This window comes from Phascolarctos cinereus, unplaced genomic scaffold (genome assembly GCF_003287225.1).
Source record: "Phascolarctos cinereus isolate Bilbo 61053 unplaced genomic scaffold, phaCin_HiC Scaffold_2;HRSCAF=192, whole genome shotgun sequence".
Lineage (NCBI taxonomy): Eukaryota > Metazoa > Chordata > Mammalia > Diprotodontia > Phascolarctidae > Phascolarctos > Phascolarctos cinereus.
The window spans coordinates 278846238-278864800 of record NW_027555625.1 but is presented as its reverse complement, the minus strand read 5'-3'; the positions used below and the strand labels follow the sequence as shown (position 1 = coordinate 278864800).

The window sequence follows — 18563 nt, the reverse complement described above, 5'->3', positions numbered from 1 at the left end:
CATCAGGAATTGTTATCACTACTTTAACAATTATCGGTCACGTTCTTTCTTCCTGTCCCCCGGTTCAACTGAAGGCTACAAAGATCATAATTCAAAAGAAATAATGATACAGCAATTGTTTTGGGGAAAACAGGCATATTTCAGAAAACACACTGAATCTGTACATATGAATAATCCATTACAAATTTTGCAATCACCTAGAATTATGCAGAGAGTTAACCAATAAACCAATAAGCATCACTGGCATAGTCCTGATGTTTCAAACCAAAAAAAAAAAAAAAAGTAAAACAAGCAATAGGACCTGAGAGGGTTTTTTTTGTTAAATTAATACATTTGCTTCATTTTGCCAAAATAAAAAAATCATTTAACTATTAATCTTATTTTTCAATTTCTACTTACTACTATACCTAGCATAAATGCATTAAATAAACTTCTAGTGCAAGGGGAGGTGGGAGGATTCCAACTGAAGTTGGTCTAACTAAGTTCTAACTTAGTAGACCGACTCCAGTGATCTCTAACCATGACTGCACACCAATAAAAATATATCAAAAAATTACTGCATTACTAATCAGACAGTTCTCTGGTGTCTCATTCAATGTCTATGATAAGACCTAAGATAATAAGGTAAATTTCACACAGTAACTGGCAATGAATTTTCTTCAGTTGCTTGTTTGCAATTACTTTTCCTCTTTCACTTATTACCTTTATTGCAGATCTATCTGCCATTCGAGGAAGGGCGAGGCTGGTTCTTTAAATATCAGAGTATAAAATGACTCGCGTAGAAAAATTAGCTAGCTTAGTCCCTCCACTTCCCATAGTTACTTGAGCAGCAAACACCTATTCAAGCACAACTACACATAAATCAAAAGACAGTGATTGCCTCTCTCTCCTCTCCCTCATCCTATCCTACCACCACTATTGGTAGAACAGGGTATATATAACTTTTCAAGAGTTTCCAAATACATTATCTCATTTGATCCTCACATCAATCCCTGAAAGCAAATATGTTTAGCCCAACTTTACAGATGAGGAAACAGATTCAGAGAAATTAAATGCCATGCCCAAGGTCACATGACCACAGCATGTAAGAAAATAGCACTACAGGAAGTAAAATCCAAGCCTTTCAACTCATAATTTAGTCTTCTTTCGACCACGCCAATGTAGTTTCTTAAAGAAGCATATACGAATTCCAATAAACACATGACCATTAGTCCCCAAAACATCTATTAATTATGCCAATTTTACCAACTTTTCATCCTATTCAAATACAGTAAAATATGAAGTCACTAGTAAGAAATCTAGAGCTTCTAAGTTCAAGTAGTGCTAATAATGATTAGCCAAATCTCTAGAAAACATAAAAGAGTATATAACAGCTTTGCAATCACTATGACAAGAATGTTATCTTAATATCTATCACGTTTTTCAAAACGCAGTGCCTACCATATGCAATCCACTGCCATGGATTACACCATCCTGCTCCACGAGATTTCTTGATATCGTAATAGAAGGAAGATCCAAGCTTTGAGGAGGAAACTGAGGTGTAAATTCATTTCCTTGTGCAGGAAGTGGATCACTGAGGCCTTGAAAGGGTAACAGTACATCTGACATTCCCAAAGTAGGGTCTGACTCTGGAGGAGGAGTGATTGGTGGGATTTCAAACTCTTCATCCCCGAGGCTGGGAGTATGGAATGTCTGCTGAAAGGAAACCAAAATCTTTTATGTTGCAATAGTCTATGTATCTTCTGGACAGAGAAATAACTTTGAACTGAAACATATTCATATCTTGACTAAATATTTATTTCTCAAATGAAAACATCTTAAGCACGAATTTACACACATAAAGTTTTGCTGATCATTCTGATTAAAGATTTAAGTCTCATTATCATATGGTTTTAATGGAGTATCAGTATTAACAGTTTTTTAATGTGTACTTAATTAGCAACATCTGTCTTTGTTGTTAGTTGGAACATCAGCTACATTAGATTTGGCTATATAACAAATTGCCACTTTATTGATATGTTAGTGAAACAGCACAAACAGCTGACATTATTCTCATGCTTCATAAAATACTGACAATTTTGTAGTGCACACACAACATTAATCTAGCACTGAACATTACACATCTTTACTTCCTGGCACAACTTGTGCCATGTGATATTATTATTATTTTTATTTCTTTGATGATATATCTCTAAGTATAATGGAAGCAGTCATTGCTGATAGCAAACAATCTGACACAAAGATTATCATGGGCTTTCAGGGAGTTTTTATGATAGCTTTGAACAGTAAAACACTATACATGCATACACACACACATTAGTCAATAGGTTTTGATCACAAATAATTTCTCCTAATTATCTTCAGCTTCTTGAAGACATTCTAACTGTGCTAATACTGTTTGCTTATTTGGCACCATGGGATTTTGCTTATATAAATTTTTCAGCCTCTGAAGAAATGTTATTTTCCTTTTCAAAAATATAAAATTAGAACCCATTTTATATATATATATATATATATATATATATATATATATATACATATATATATACATATACATATATATATACATATACATATATATATTTAGACTGCCATTGTAAGCTGGATTCATCATAAATCCTGAAGTGGAACTTTGAAAAAAAAACTAGAGGTCATTTTTTTTTATGGTTAGTGCTTATTACTAACTCAAATTCAGGTTTTTTTTGTCATTTACATTAACTGAAACAGTGAGTCCGTGAAAGTTAATTTGAATCTGTTATGAAAAGTAAAAGATCTCATTAGTTGTTGAAAATTGTCATCCTTCAAACCGTTAATGATGATATAAACTAATAACCACTTGAGAGAATATAGAAACAAACAGGGGGGAAAAAACTCTTTTCTTTCGTATAGAACCTGTCAGCTGTCATTATTGGTCTCACACCAGAAATGATGAGGTCCCAAACTACTAGAGCCTGCAGTAGGGCAATCTGACACTCTTTAGGCTCCACAGATGCAAAACAATGGAGCTTAATTCTATATCTGAAATCTGGAGCAATATTAAAGATTTGTTTTTCTTTCTTCCTCATTCTAACAAACAAACAAGGATGTAAATCCTCTCACTGTGGTACCCTGAGTTCACAAACACAAAAGGATGGATTGGCCACAAAAGTGGTTGGCTAATGAACATAACCCTATGGCTGCATTTGCAGTTATTTTGGCACTAATGTGGTCTAGTAACAGATGCAACTGTAATTTGTGACTCATTTGCTACCCCATTACTGCTTAATGAAATCTAACATATCACATTAACAATACGGATAAACACTCATTCTTGATATGTGGCATTTGGCTGTTTTCATTACCACTGTAATTAACACTTGAAATATTATTTCAATAAATATTTAAGATGCTTTAAAAATGGTCAGGATAATCATGACATAGGCACAAAACAAAAAGCAAATGTGCAAAATTCAAACTACAAGGTATTCTAATGTTTATAGTGCTGTTATCTACAGGGTATTTTCTATCAGAATGAAATTGGTTTCAAGCATCACAATTTACATTTTATAACATCCAAACCTAAAGTCTTAATGAATTAGCTGGCACTCATTGAAATGCTAAAACCAAATAATACACTTTTAATGCAGTAATTGCAAAATTAGGCACATGCTACATAATGCAGTGCATTAACATTTAGTTGCATCACTTTCTTTTTTTTTTTTGGCTCAATAAAAGATGAGCAGTGAGATCACTATTGAAAGCCAGCTCTTGGTTTGTGGTGGTGGTGGTAGTTGTTGTTTTTCCTACAACATTTATTGTGTGCGATAGTCATAATGGTCTAAATTTTGTTTTTCAAAAAATCTGGTACAGCTGTAAAAGGTAATACAATGTCTTCTAAAATTATACTGCTTTCAAAAAAATGTACATAATTTATTTTAATAACCTAATAAAAAAGAATAAAACCCTTGACATGAAAAACATCACAAATTAGAATTTAGAATTTAGAAAATATTAATGACACTGAGATGTATAATTAAGAGTTAGAGTATATTTAACCTTACAAAAATGAATTATATAAATCACTGAATTAAGTGAAACTAAAATAAAATAATGAGGCATTTCATCAACAAAACATCTTTTTGGTTTTGAATAAAAGACTACAGTGGTCCTCTTCAGATTAAACTGGAGAGGGTTGATGTCACTTTTTAAAAAGTTATTAATTTTTCAATATTTATCATGTACATGTTAGAGTAGTAGGTATATAGTTAAATGCCATCTGTACTGAAATGTTCAAAACATTTGTTCCTTTTGATAAAAATGCAAATCTGGAGAACTGTTGTATCAACATATAACAGCCAATGTCTGACACGGTGAATTATCACAGCTGGAATTAAATTGTCTCTGAACAGCTGCTGGCAACAGAGCTTTCATCAATGTTTGATTCAAATGTAGGGAAAAAAATTCTACAGAATGAAACATCATGTTGTCCTTACAGATGGGGTTGGTGTTCATTATTACAAACAACACTGAAGCTCATGCCAAACAATATTCCCTTACCTAAGCAGTCTTCTTGGGTACAGAGATGGTGGTCATTGTGAAAAATGATTAATTTACAGTGGCTCTTAATTCTATTTCAAATTTATTATAACATATTCTCCGAGTTAATTTCTTCTATATCATTCACTTCACTATACCAAGATCATTTATGAAACCATTAGTACTTTCAATCTCCAGGGTCAAGCTCCTTCAGTCTCCTATCTTTGAACATATTTGGAAGATGAAAACTTTCTATTACACAAATCACAAGAGGAAACATTCCATTTGGAACCATTTAACTTTCATTTTGCCCTGTTTTAAAATGAAAACTCCAACACATTCTAACCTTTACTTTTTTTGTATTTCTTGCCCACTTCAAGGGATCAAATACTTTTGGAATGGCTGAAATAGCTTTCCTAGAGAGTGACTCTACAAAACACACACACACACACACACACACATACACACACACACACACACCTATATATCTGTATATATACAGATATATATATATATATATATATATGCATGTGTGTACATGTATATATGTGTGTGTATCTGTGTGTATATGCTTGAAGGAAGATGGGCAATAAGAACACAGTTCATTCTACCTATACCCCCTATTAAACTGAAGTCTATTTATATTGTCATCACTGGTACAACTGGGCTTCAGCAATTCCTTCTCAGGGCTTACTCTTGAGCTGAGTTCTCAGAGCACACTTAAGTGGCTCTGCTCATACTATTGCCTACCTACATCAACCCCTACAAGCAACTATAAACCCAGGAGGAGTTCTCTCCATAGTTTCCCAGGCCACTTTGACCAAAATTAAATAATTTGTACAAATAAAATAAAACTCATAATATACTGAAAGTCTAATGTAGTTTAAGATATGCACCTGTTCAGGTATAGTTGTATTTGTTGTTTTTTTGTTGTTTTCATCACTTAGGGTTTTTCACTTTTTTTTAACCCCTTCTTGGCATGTGATGAGAGAACAGACTTGCAATTGCCTAACAGAAATGAGTCAGGGTATTTTAATTCTTATTATGGTCCTTATTCTGTTCTCTATTTCCCGTTTCCCAAACTTAATACTCATTGCGATTCCAGTTTTGTTAAAATACATAAGCAAACAACAAAACATAAAAAGTATTTTTTAAAGACCTACCTCACTGGCAGCAAGGAAGGCATTATTTGCTTCAGCCATATTCATATAGTTGTTATTGTTTCCAAACTAAAAGAAAAATAAATTTCTCATGTTAGTATGCCACATACTATAGAGTTCTGGTTATTTCCTGAATGTTCAGGTGTTATTTTGGAAAATGCATTTGTGTTATTATATAAAACCATGCTTTACTGTGACCAAATGTGAAATATTAATGAGATTTCAAAGCACTAAATTTTTGGTTAGTTCCCACAGAGGCTGAAGTATGGAGTTTACCTGACTGAAATGCATTCAACAATCATTTAGTCTTGCTCAGAGACTAGTAGTGAATGGAAGCTATTACAAACATTTGGCTAATTGTTCACCAGTATACATTGTTTACTGAAATGGCATTTGTCAAATGCAAGAAAGAAAAGAAATTCCAAGTTCACTACCATGACACATTTCTAATATATGTTGGGATTTCACAGCTTATTTTTTAGGAACAGATGTCACCAGTATGAGAGCAAAAATGTGAATTAAAGAAAATCAAATTTCATTCCCAGTACTCAGATTCTATTTTCCAATGAATGAGGTATGGCATGAATTGAAATAAATAAGAAGTCTGACAGAATCAGAAAACATCCCAATGCAATACTTAAACCTGTATCAATATCCATGAGAACTGTTGAAAACTTTAATATTTAATCCCCCCAACACAGCATTATGGGCAAGAGTTTAAAAGAACAAGCTGAAATCTGTGAACACAGCATTAATTTTTTATTCACTGTCATAGCAGCTCATTCAAACTACCCTAAATAAGACCACAGTAAGCATTTCAATCATCAGCTCTTTATTTCTATGAGTTTGCTCTCAAAATGTAAAACTTGCATTTGAGTAGAAATGCTTGCAAATCCTAAGGAGATGATAAGGTTTTATTTAGTTATTTTACATATTCTGATATTACATGATACGGTAATGCTGAATAACGAAAATATAGAAAAAATGTACTAAGTGCTTTAAAAAATAATCTGCCTCTCCTTGCATGACCTCAAAGTCAAAAATAGCTTTGGCCTTCAACTGATGAAATTTATGCATCCCTCCTTATAAAAAATAGTATTTAATAAAAACTGTAGCTTATCTAGTAATTTAAAAACCCCAAATTATTCACAGTAAAACCTAACTTTCAATACGCCAAAAAACATTAAAGGGGGATTTCTTAGTCCCTTGTCTTAAATGTATAGTAGAATTCAAGCACAGAAGCTGGATTGACATGATACACTTTATTGTGTCAATGATCCAAGAACTAAGTAGGATTTACATGAAAGACTCTAACTGTTCCAGTGGAGTTGTTATGGTCTAGAGAGGCAAAAATCCACTCTTTAAAAAGACACCGTAATACACCCTTACACAATAGACCAAAATGACCCTGACAGCATCAAGTACCCAAATGAATTGGACAAATATCATTAAGGAAATGTGGAAGTACATACTTATTAAGGCTAAAAAGAGATTTAAATAGTTTCTCTGATGGATGAAACATCAGATATATTTTTAACTTTTACATAGCTTTAGGATAATCAAGGAAACGTGATTATATGTCATCAAATTTTTATGAATCAATAATCTTGGTGAAATAAAATTACTCATTCTTTTCCTATGTATGAAAATTGCAGCTTCAAGTGTATATTATATGTGAAGTTCTCATGTCAGTTCCCAATAGTAACTAGGCTTTCCTCAGCCTTTAGCACAACTTTAACGTTATTTAAATGTAGGTTTTGTCTGTGAATTAGAAATCCATTTAAGGCAAACAGCTCATTATCAAAGAGCATTTTTAAGATTAAACTCACTTATTATCTAATACTACCTACAACAACAAAGGAAAATAAAATGGCTATTATCCTAAGGACCTAAACAATTCAAAAAACAAATTAAGCTTAGAGTGAAATAAGAACTGGGTTAGAAATCCTCTTCTGAACAGTTAGTATGCGAATGTAATTACTGAAGAAACTACAGCTAATCAGCTGTGAATTGTATCCATTAATTAGTATTTGCCCTGGAGAAATGAGAAAAATCAGTAACAATGTTAACACTGCAATGCACTGATGAGTCCTGAAACATGGGGCCCTCACCATTTAGTCAAGCAGGTGGCTCCAATGGTCCAAGTAATTTAAAAAGCTCTCACCTGAAGTGCTGGCTTGAATTACAAAGCACTTCTTACATATCTTTTGTATCTATATAAGGCTATAATTAATGGCTTTTAATTTAGAAACACTTTGTGATCAGCCGGGAATAGTTATAAATCATTCTAAATAGAAGTCTAGTTTCTAGTCTATTTTAGTAAAATATTTAATTTAGAATAGATGCTTCAAATGGTTTGTGCAAAGTAACTTGTTGCAGTCAATATCCTTTCCTATACTTAATGGGACCTATTTTGTTCTACCTTTGCCTGAGCCATGAATTTTAATGCTGAGGTCCAATTAGTAAGAGCAATACGGTACGTAAATGTGTCTATGCATGTGGTCATTGATTTTACTTATTTCATTTAGTTGTCATTTTGAAATGTTACCTATGAATTCTATCCCATTTGTTTCTGAAAAACAAAACTAAACTAAGCACCATGCATCCATTCAAGGAGAAAAATGAATCCTTTGGGGGGGAAACTATCACAATTAACTTAAAATATTTTAACTGCATCATGTATTTTTAATTTCTGATGGATAGTAAAATCTCTGAATACATTATATTACAAATATCAAACTTAACTTCAATGTCTCCTAGTGAAGAAATGTGTCTTAACATCCAATAATTCATCATATAATTTATTATTTATCTTTTAATATCCACAAACATGAAAAATTCACTTCTCACACACAGTTCAATTTTAAATCACTGTAAAATTTATTTAAATATTTTTGGCCATAACACTAAGCCCTTTCCTGCCAATCTTCTTTAACTCTCCTGAAACCCTTCTTATGAAAAGCTAACCCAAAGGTTGCTTCAAATTAGATTTATGAAGAGGTGGCTGGCATTGCTATTTTTTGTAGATGTAAAATTTATGAGTTTTCTGAATGAAATACATGGAAAAATTGTAAGCTGTCAATTTCAAACCATCTTAATGGAGCCTATTTCCAGACTTTCTAGGTAGTAACCTTCACAAAATATTCCTTCTGAGATCCACTGGTCAACCTCTCTGAAGTTTTCTCATTTAACTTTAGAAGTCAAAATGTGCTATTCCAAGTAAAACATAAGTTAACATCAAGTAAAGCAGAATGTTCCCAACTATAAGAGGAATGCAAATTTCATTGCAGTACAGATATATTAACTGAATTTTTAATGTCATCTTCCATATCACTTTTAATACCACCAAAGAAGCAAACTTTGTACAAACAGATCAATTCTTGTACTGCAGTCCTCCACTCATAAATCTTCAGTAGCTCCCTATTGTCCCCCAAGTAAAATTCAAACATTTTGCCATAATAAGGTACTCTGACTTTCCAGGCTGATCTTTTAGTACTTCCTTTCACATATGTTATCCTCCAACTAAATTGGTCTCTCTGTTACCTCAACACTTACCCACCTTTATGTTCAAGCTATTTCCATTTCCTACAAAGACCCTCTTTCCTTATCTTTACCTAATAACTACTAGTTTAATTTAAAATCCAACTAAAACGTCACTTCCTCCAGAAGCATTCCCTGATAATAACCTTCCTTAGAACTTGCATAACGCATTCTTTTGGAACCCTTGAATTCATTTATGTAATGTTGCTTACTACAGTCATTTGTTTGATCCCCATTAGACTGAGAAGCCCAATAAAGTATTTTTTTAGCAAAAAATTTTATCTCCTCTAGCACCTAGCATAGCACTTGGTACAAACTAGACACTTATTGTTTACTAAATGAAGGACTAAGTGAATGATTCTGATACTTTTTAAAAGAACACATTTGTAGTCACCTATTCTTATCACTTTGATATGACCCAACAGACCTACTCCCCAAATATATTATCCCCGAGGACTTCATTATAAAACTAAACTAAATAAAGCTGAACACCCCAACAAAAGCATCTCAATAATTCCACAGAACATTTTCCATTGTAGTTCAGTAGATTTGATTTTTCTGCTTGATCAAAAATGACAGCTCTGGCAAATACAATGCCCAATAAGTACATCAATTAAGAATGAGCACCATGGGCTTTTAATGGTTTTTTTTTCTTCTAAATATCATCATGTTCATGGTCTATATGATTGAATGAAATGCCAAATGAAATTAATGGAGATTGCTAAGTGTAGCTAACTAGTAGTTAGGAAGTGGGGCAGGATAGCCAATAAGCCATAATTAAAAGATGAGAAACTTGACTAATGCCTTTTCAACTTGTAGTCTAATCAGCAGAATTTTCATGAAAATTATTTTGGTATTAATGTGAAGAAGTGGCAGCCTCTTATGCTTAAGTAACACTACCAAGAACAAACCAAATGACTTGTATGTATCAATGTATGTTTGTATTGATTATATGTAATGTATGTATGTATTGATTATATGTAATGTATGTATGTATTGATTTAATATTAATATTCCAGAAAAACACAAACCCCTTTTGTGCTATATTTTAGCAGCAAAATAGTAAAAATAACATAGTGTATTGTAAGACAAAGAGAAATTTCGAACACTGTTAACAGTGACATGTTATTGCACAGATATTAATATTATGGAATGAGATTTTAAAGTCTTCTTCATATTACTCTCTGGATCTAATTAATAAGGGTGGTGTAGGTAATGGCTGAGGTCTGAGGGCTCCTGAGGAAGGCTACTAAATTAGTGCTTTGTTGAATTAAAGTAATATGCAAAATGAGGGATTCAAAGATAAATGATACAAAACTCTAGTTAAAAATAAGTTCCAACTTATGTTAGGAGTGAGATACTGAAGCATTATGGCTAAAACTAGCAATATTCAGAATGGAGGAAGAAATAGTCCTATTGCAATTCTACTCTGGTCATGCAACTAGAGTATTGCGTCTAAATCTAAGTACCATCTTTTTGTAATGATATTAAAAAGCTGGAAAAGATGCAGGGCAGGGGATGGTGCAGTGAAAAGGGAGTAACCAGAATTGTGAAGCTCCTTAAACTTACTAGACCATACACAGATCACTTTAAAAAACTTGGTGTGATTCTCTTAAGTTTAGAAATCAGACTTAGGGACAGTATGATTAACATATTCAAATGAGACTGTCAAGTATCTAAAGGGCTGGCATGTTAGAAGACTTGTTCTGATTGAATTCAGAAGGCAACAAGCAATGGGCATAACATATGGGGAGAAATATTTAAGCTCAATATCAATAAGATTGACTAAACGATGGCAGGTAATAAAGTTTTCCATCATTCAAGTCCTTTAAAAAGATGCCGTCTGGGATGTTTTAGAGGGGATTCAGGAAGGAGTTAGCCTAGATAAACTCTGAAATTTCTCCTAATTCATAAGATTCTATAATTCTATAGTATAACATCCTCATTCAGGTATAATGTCAAGTTTTTTTTTAAGAAAATAAAGTTTAAAAATGCAGTTTCCCTTACACTGATGAATGTAGAATCTAGATTTGCAAGAATCCAACCTGATCCTTATAGACACAATTCATAATTAATATTCAGATCAGACGTGGAATGTAAGGATGTTAGAGTCCTTTCAAATGCATGGTGGATACAGTGGGCATACCTTTCCTCTGCTGGCACCACTGGGGCCCCAGCAAAAAATTCTTCTACCTCGTAAGCAGTTCCATAGTGAAACATGGCTCAAAAGTCATGAAAGGAGAAAGAGCAGAATCCTTAAAGAAGAGGGAGAGATGGAAGGTTTCAATGGCTATGTGTTGAAACCACTGTAGTTAGCACAAGTAAGAATGACAAGTTTTAATGTTGGAGTTTAAACAAGCACTGTGGAACCACACTAGCAACAACAATGTCTAAACATATGGATTCCACCCAAATATGGAGGCCTTTAGATTTATATGGTCTGGACACATTTGAGTGTGTGGAATTATATAACCATCTGGGCTGGTTATGAGTGATATGAAAAAATGCCTAAAAAACTCACACATTTAAAATGAGAAAAACAAATATGTATGCCATGGGATACTAAAGCTACTGGATCTTTCTTCCTCAATAGAAAAAAACAAAATGAAGGCAGTCTTTGTGAATAAGACAGCTTCAATTCATGACCAATATTAAAGAACTTGTGGATAAAGGACTAGACAAACATTCTATAACAGTTACTCACAGAAGAAGAGAATGGAAGCAAATTAGATGTGCAGAAAAAATACCCACAACAATGTGTTTTCTGGCATTCTCGTTTACCTGAATTTTCATCATCCACAAAAGATATTTATTGATATTTGGTTACAAATAAGGGGCACTGGGGATACAAAAGAGGCTTGCAATTTAGGTCAACTGACAAGCCATATAAAAGAGAAGATAAATGACAATACACGTTAATACCTGCTAAATGCAGAATTAAGTGTTACAGAGAATAAATACTCTAAGTGTTCAGAGGACAGAGGGATCTCTAAGGGCTGGGGTGAAATGCAGATGGTAGAGGAGGGTATAGGGAACTGAATATGGTAAATGGAACATGAGTTCTACATGGAAAATGATGGCACCATTGAAACAGGTCCATCGGGATGGAAAGTTGTTTTGAGCTGAACTGATGAGTTTTGCTTCAATTACGTTGCATTTGATATAGTAGGACAAAAAAAAAGAATATTGGAGCTGGAAAGGAATCTGGAGATTATCTAGTCTAACTTCTTCATTTCACAGAGAAATTAGGTAACCTTCCCAAATATCTGTTTATGTCCAGCAGACCATCTGAAGACATGGAATTTAAGCTAAGAAGTCAGTGGTTAGATCTGGGAGTGACCTGTAACAAGAATAATAATGTAAATGTCACAAGCACAAATAAGGGAGAATGTATGAAGTATGAAGAACAGAAGGGAGAGGACTGAGACATGGTATACATTCACTGTGAAAGAGGTTGAAATAGTAAGTAGAGTCAGTGAAATAGATTCAGGTCTAATAAAAGAATTGTTTTGAATTATGATGGAGTAACATCACAATAACTTTATTTTCCTTACCTTTCTTAGAAAGCAAAATGGTGATTTGATGTAGCATTATAAAAAGCTTTATTTTTGCTTAATAAGAATTCTAACATAATGTAAAGAGATTTCAATTTTAGAAGCAGCCTACCAGACAACTTAATTCAATACAGTTAATTACTCTAACGGTCTGCCAGCCATTTATTTTTCAGTGCACATGACCATGATCAGCTCAACTCCATCAGAAGCATTCTTACAAGATCTTATGATATTAAGATATTATTATGATAGTAAGGTACTATTAATATCAGTACAAAACCAATAATGGCTTCTGTGCAAGAAGTAGAGTAAAAGACACAACCAAAGACATGTATGACCAGAAAAGGAAGTGGGATTAGACCAAAGAATAACAGTCTAGAGTGCCCAAAAGTTATACTGATAACCTCAAACGCTTAAAAGCTGTAAAGGAAATTATCCATCACATTGGGTAGATCTTCCATGGAGGATTTATGAAAAGATGTGTACAAGAATCACATAGAGTAAAAGGCCATGGAAGACAATCATGCTAGTAGAAGAAGTACCCAAATGAATTGGCTTAAGTATTATTGTCCTGCAAGAAAAACACACACAAAAATCATATCCCCAAATTATATTTGTATTGTCTTGCTTTTCACTCTTAGTTACATCAACTAAAACTAAGAAAATAAAGTCAAGAACAATTGGATCTGAAGATGCAAAATAAATCCATATTCAAGGTAGCAGTTTTAAATACTCAGGAGTCAATTTAAAAGATATTTCCAAAATAAGAAAGACTCTTTAAAACTGTAAAAGAAAAAGAAGTATTATTATAGGGGAAAAGCCAACTGAGACACTAGCTGCTACTGACCTATAAGCCTTTCTAATCTCTAGAAAATATTTATGATGATTTATTCACAGGTGAAGAGTATTCTTGATAAAAATGTGAACAGGCAGATTTTCAAGGATTATTTTTTATAAAAATTCTATAAAATGGCACTTATCTTCATAGTCATGAAACTGACTCAGATGAATGGCATATTAAAGTTTCTGTTATTTTTCAATGATTGTTTTAAAAGGCATTTCATTCAGCAACGTAAAACATGACATAAAAGATGCTTCTCCAAGATTTTCATGCATCTGTTAAAATCATGCAAGATTCCTTGATAGAAGTAACTGACATAACTTTGTTTAAAAATCCTTAAAGAATCAATAATAAATGGGACATAAACATGAGCTCAACAAAGGTATTTTCTAATACCATGGAGGATTCCTCTACAACACTGAAAAAAAGGGATGGGGTTTTCTGGATATTCTGAGCTATATGTTGTGTGTGTGTGTGTGTGTGTATATATATATGTATATATATATATATATATATATATATATATATATATATATATATATATATATTATATATATATATATATATATATATATGACTTTAGTAAGGAATGGAATTCGCAGGTGCCAATGCAATGATCATTAACTGCTCAGAAGAGATAGCACACCAATATTCACAAGATAATCCAAGTGGCAAAATTCTGTATATTTCATTTCCAAGATTATGAAATACAGTTGGAAGGATAGTTCATTGAGCTAATTTATTAGTGCTTGTTATCTTGGATAGGCACTTAAATGGAGAATTAACTGGAACTAATGGAATAAGAGAAGGACAAAAGATTAGGTAGCATCTGGGAAATTTTGCAACACAACTTTCAATAATCACAAGCTGCTCACTGCCATAAAAGCCCTTACTATTTTTCTTTTGAAGACATGTCACTGTATATCACAAGAAAGCTATGTTTTAAGAAGAATCAAAATTGTAGGTGACCCAAACAATAGTGAGAAAATCCCTGGCAAGTGTGAGAAGTTGAAGCATACTGACAATGATGATTTGTGTTTAAGAAGCAGTATAAAAATCAGCACCATCAAAATTATGTGTGACCAGAAAAGGAAGTAAGTCATGTTAGCAGTAGTGAGGAACAATAGCACTTATTTGTGCTTTGAAAACACCCTAAAATCATAAATATAGAAGAATCTTTTTAAAAATAAGATTTAAAAAAGTATGCAAAACCAAAAGTTAACATTATTTGCAATGTAGAAATAGTAGAAGCTTTCCTAATAACTTCAGCAGTAAAATAAAGATGCCTCCTCTCTGCACTACAGTTTGCAATAGTTCTAGAAATGCTAGCAAAAGCAATGAAATGAGAAAAATTGAAAGGCATAAACATCAGCAAGATGACAGACAATGAGCCTTGAAATCAGGAAGGTTTGAAAAAATCTTGCCTCTGACACAAACTGACCCTATGGATTCTCAGCATGTCATTTAACCTCTCTTCCTCCATGAAAGATCTATGGAAAGATGTGGAAAAGAATCATACTGGGTGAAAAGCTACAAATGACTACTGCAAACTTTACAGAGGAGATGTGGCCACCTAGCTAGAGTTTCCTCACTGGAGGTTTCCTAACCAATGAAATCACAGGTCCAATTCAAAAATACAGAAATATAGATAGACACGCATGTATGTAATTTGCAAAGAGGGAATAAATTTATCCCTATTTGCAGATGACACAATGGTTTACATAGAAAAGTTCCATGGGAGCATCCTTCTCCTTTGTTTTCCATTCATTCCCTCTCCTATACCACCTAGAGACCCAAGTGGATGTCCAGGTGCTCTGACTTACCAATACCAACTAGAGTGGCAAGACAAGAAGAGCTCAGTTTCAGTTCATACCAGCTTGATGAGCTGTGACCCACAAGTTCTGATACTTCTCATGAGAAGGAGAAAACCACCAGAACTTATTATATTCCCTATCACTAAAGCATTATATCCTCTGGATTGTAACTTATCATCTGCCCTGCCTCAAGAACCCCAGTCATTTGGTATGCTGACACACCTTAATGACCCATGGGTCTTTTCATTCACCTTGTAAATACTTCTAGGCCTTTTCATCTGCACTGCAGTTAAATTCTCTTCTATATTGTTCCCTTCCCTTTTTAGTTGTTGTTGTTGTTCAATCATTTTTCAGTCATGTCCAACTCTTCAAGGCCCCCTTTGGGGTTTTCTTGGCAAAGATACTGGAATGGTTTTCCATTTCCTTCTCTAGGTCATTATAGAGATGAAAAAATTCAGGTAAATAGGACTTGCCCGGGTTCACAAAACAAGTAACTGTCAGAGACCAAGTTTGAACTCAGGAAGATGAGTCTTCTTGACTCCAGGCCTGGTGCTCTAACCACTGAACAACCTAAGTCTAGCTGTACCCCTCCCCACTAGGGTGTAAGCTCCTTGAGAATACATAGTGTCTTGATCTTTTTTTTTTTTATCTCCAGTATTTAGCACATTGCTTGGCACATGGTAAGCACTTAATAATTTATTTAAAATTCATTCATAGAAAACCCCAGAGAATAGCAAAGAAGTTGGGATGATTGAGACATCTTCAGTAAAGTAATAGAATCCAAAATAAATCCACAAAAATCAGCAGCTTTTCCATATCGCAACAACAAAACTCAGGAAAAATAGAGAAATCTGATTCAAAATAATTACAAAGGATATAAAATATCTGGTAATCAACCTATCAAGATACAATAAAAGCTATCAATAAGCATTTATTCACCTACTTTATACCGAGCACTACTCTGAAAATACAAAGAAAAAAAGAGAAAGTCCCTGTTATAAAGAATCTCTTTTTTTTATAATTGAGGAGATTATAAGAAGATATCTTTTACAAACTTGTCTGGGGAGAATTCTGGAGCAAATAAGGAAGAGATAAAAGAGAAAATAGACAATTCTGAGTAAATTTTTAAAAGCTTTTGCAGCAATAAAATCAATGTAACTAGAATAAGAAGAAAAAACATCAATGGTGTGGAGGCAGGGAGGGGGCTTGTTTCATTAGAAGATGGAACTCAAAGGTTTACAATTCTTTCTTGCTTTAAATGAATGATCCTATGATCTCTGAAAAAGTCCAACATCTGAAGTATATAAGGTACTAAAACAATTGCGTAAGATTATGAGCCAGTCAGTATTATTGTGTTATAAGAAGTTATGGATGAAGAATTCAGATGAGTATGGGAAGGATTTGTATGAAATAATGTAGTACAAAGTAAGTAGAACCATAAAAACTACATAAGGCCACAATAATGTAATCAAAAGCTCTATAATCAAAGCTGAACATTAAGTAATTGCAAAATCTTGGCCCTGACAAGAAGGCAAGAGATCAAGCAAACAAACATTTATTAAATGCCTACTATGTACCATACATTCTACTAGATCATGGCACTCTCTTGTTCAGGATGCTCTAGTGACTCCCTATAACCTCTATTATCAAATATGAACTCTTTTGCTGGCATTTAAAAATCTGGTTCCAGATATCCCCCTTTTCTTATTATATGGTCCAGCCAAAGTGTTCTTGCTCTTAGACATGACACCCCGTCTCCCATCTTTGTGCCTCTTCACAGGCTGCTTCAATTGCCTGAAATGTACTCCCTTCTCACAATTTCCTAGCTTTAGGCATGTCACCATGGTAGCTGTGTGAAAGCTGGATTGAAGAGGACAAAAAGACAAAGGGAGACTAAGAGGCTAAGGCAGCCAAGAGGTGACAAGACTTGAAGTAAGGTGGTGACTATGTAAGTGAAAAAAACAGGGAAAGGATATGACAACAGATACGTGGTGAAAGTATAATCAATAAGTCTTGGAAAACTAACTGAACATGTGAAAATACACTTCCCTTTTCCCTTTGGAAAAACAGGAGACAATAGGTATGGAAAGTTACTTATACTACTGATCTTGGTCACTTTGTCAGATAGTTTTGCTTAATTGTTTTATGTTTGTTTAGGATTTTTTCCCCCTTTCCAAGGGAAGGTTCAATGGTTGACATTTAGATTATTCAGAAATAACTGCGGTGTAAAAAAATAAATAGTACAAATAGAAACAAATTTTTTAAATAGGAGAGACATCAAACAGATACTTAAATATTGTACTAGTATCCATGAGGTATTAAAATATGCAGAGGAAGACTTCACTAGAGCATAGTGTACAGAACTTCTATGTAAGGTTTCTGAAAAGACATCTACAAGAACCACACAGGATAAGAAGTTATCTATGGGTAACAATATCGCCTGATGGGAGGAACACACACTTAGATGAGATTACATATCCGTTAGGGAAAAGAGTTGCAATTGAATCATTCAAAACTCTAGATACTTTCCTCTGAATCAGACTTCTAAGGTCTCTAATTCTGTGACTCATTCTCAATTCATACACTCCAGTAAATCGGTCTTTTATTAGATTTTTTTCTTACAGCTTCATTACTTCATTATATGATGCTGCAAATGTAAAAAAGAGAATTTTTATAAGTAAAACACATTAAACATCTTAAAAGTAAAAACATTTACAAGTGTATACATTTCAACAAGTTGAAGTTTATTTTCATAGCAACCAAATTGTACTAAACAAAAGAAAAAAAAATCCAGCATACACACAAACTCTTATTTCAAACAATCTGTCCAGTTTGCAAATCTTTAGTAAGAAGTCTAGGCAAAGGAGGCTAATAACTGAATCAATGTTTTCTTAACTTGTATTTGACTCTAAAAGAGATATAAAATAAAACAATATTGCATTGATATTTTAAAAAATGCACACATTCAATATCTGGTAAAGATTATTTTAGGTATGAACGCTGAAGATAAATATTGCTGGATTGTTACTTCTTTCCAATTCAAACAAGATTATCCTCACAGTTTTTCGTTTTATGTGTGTGTTTGTGTGTATATTTACTACACTCAGGGAAATTCATACAACTACCACCTTCTATTTTA

The 18563-nt window shown here is 33.4% G+C and overlaps 1 protein-coding gene across 2 annotated transcripts in view; it reads right to left on the bottom strand.

Annotated features, from left to right (window-relative positions):
• Window positions 1–18563, bottom strand: part of TOX3 (TOX high mobility group box family member 3) — a 121589-nt gene that overhangs the window by 35817 nt on the left and 67209 nt on the right. The window contains exons 2-3 of one of the 2 annotated variants that reach the window (XM_020985171.2): window positions 5679–5744; window positions 1441–1695 (exon numbers count right to left, since the gene is read on the bottom strand). In XM_020985171.2, the coding sequence (XP_020840830.1) occupies window positions 1441–1695; window positions 5679–5744 (321 nt within the window). The remainder of the gene's footprint in view (window positions 1–1440; window positions 1696–5678; window positions 5745–18563) is intronic. The other variant, XM_020985172.2, reaches the window with a different exon arrangement.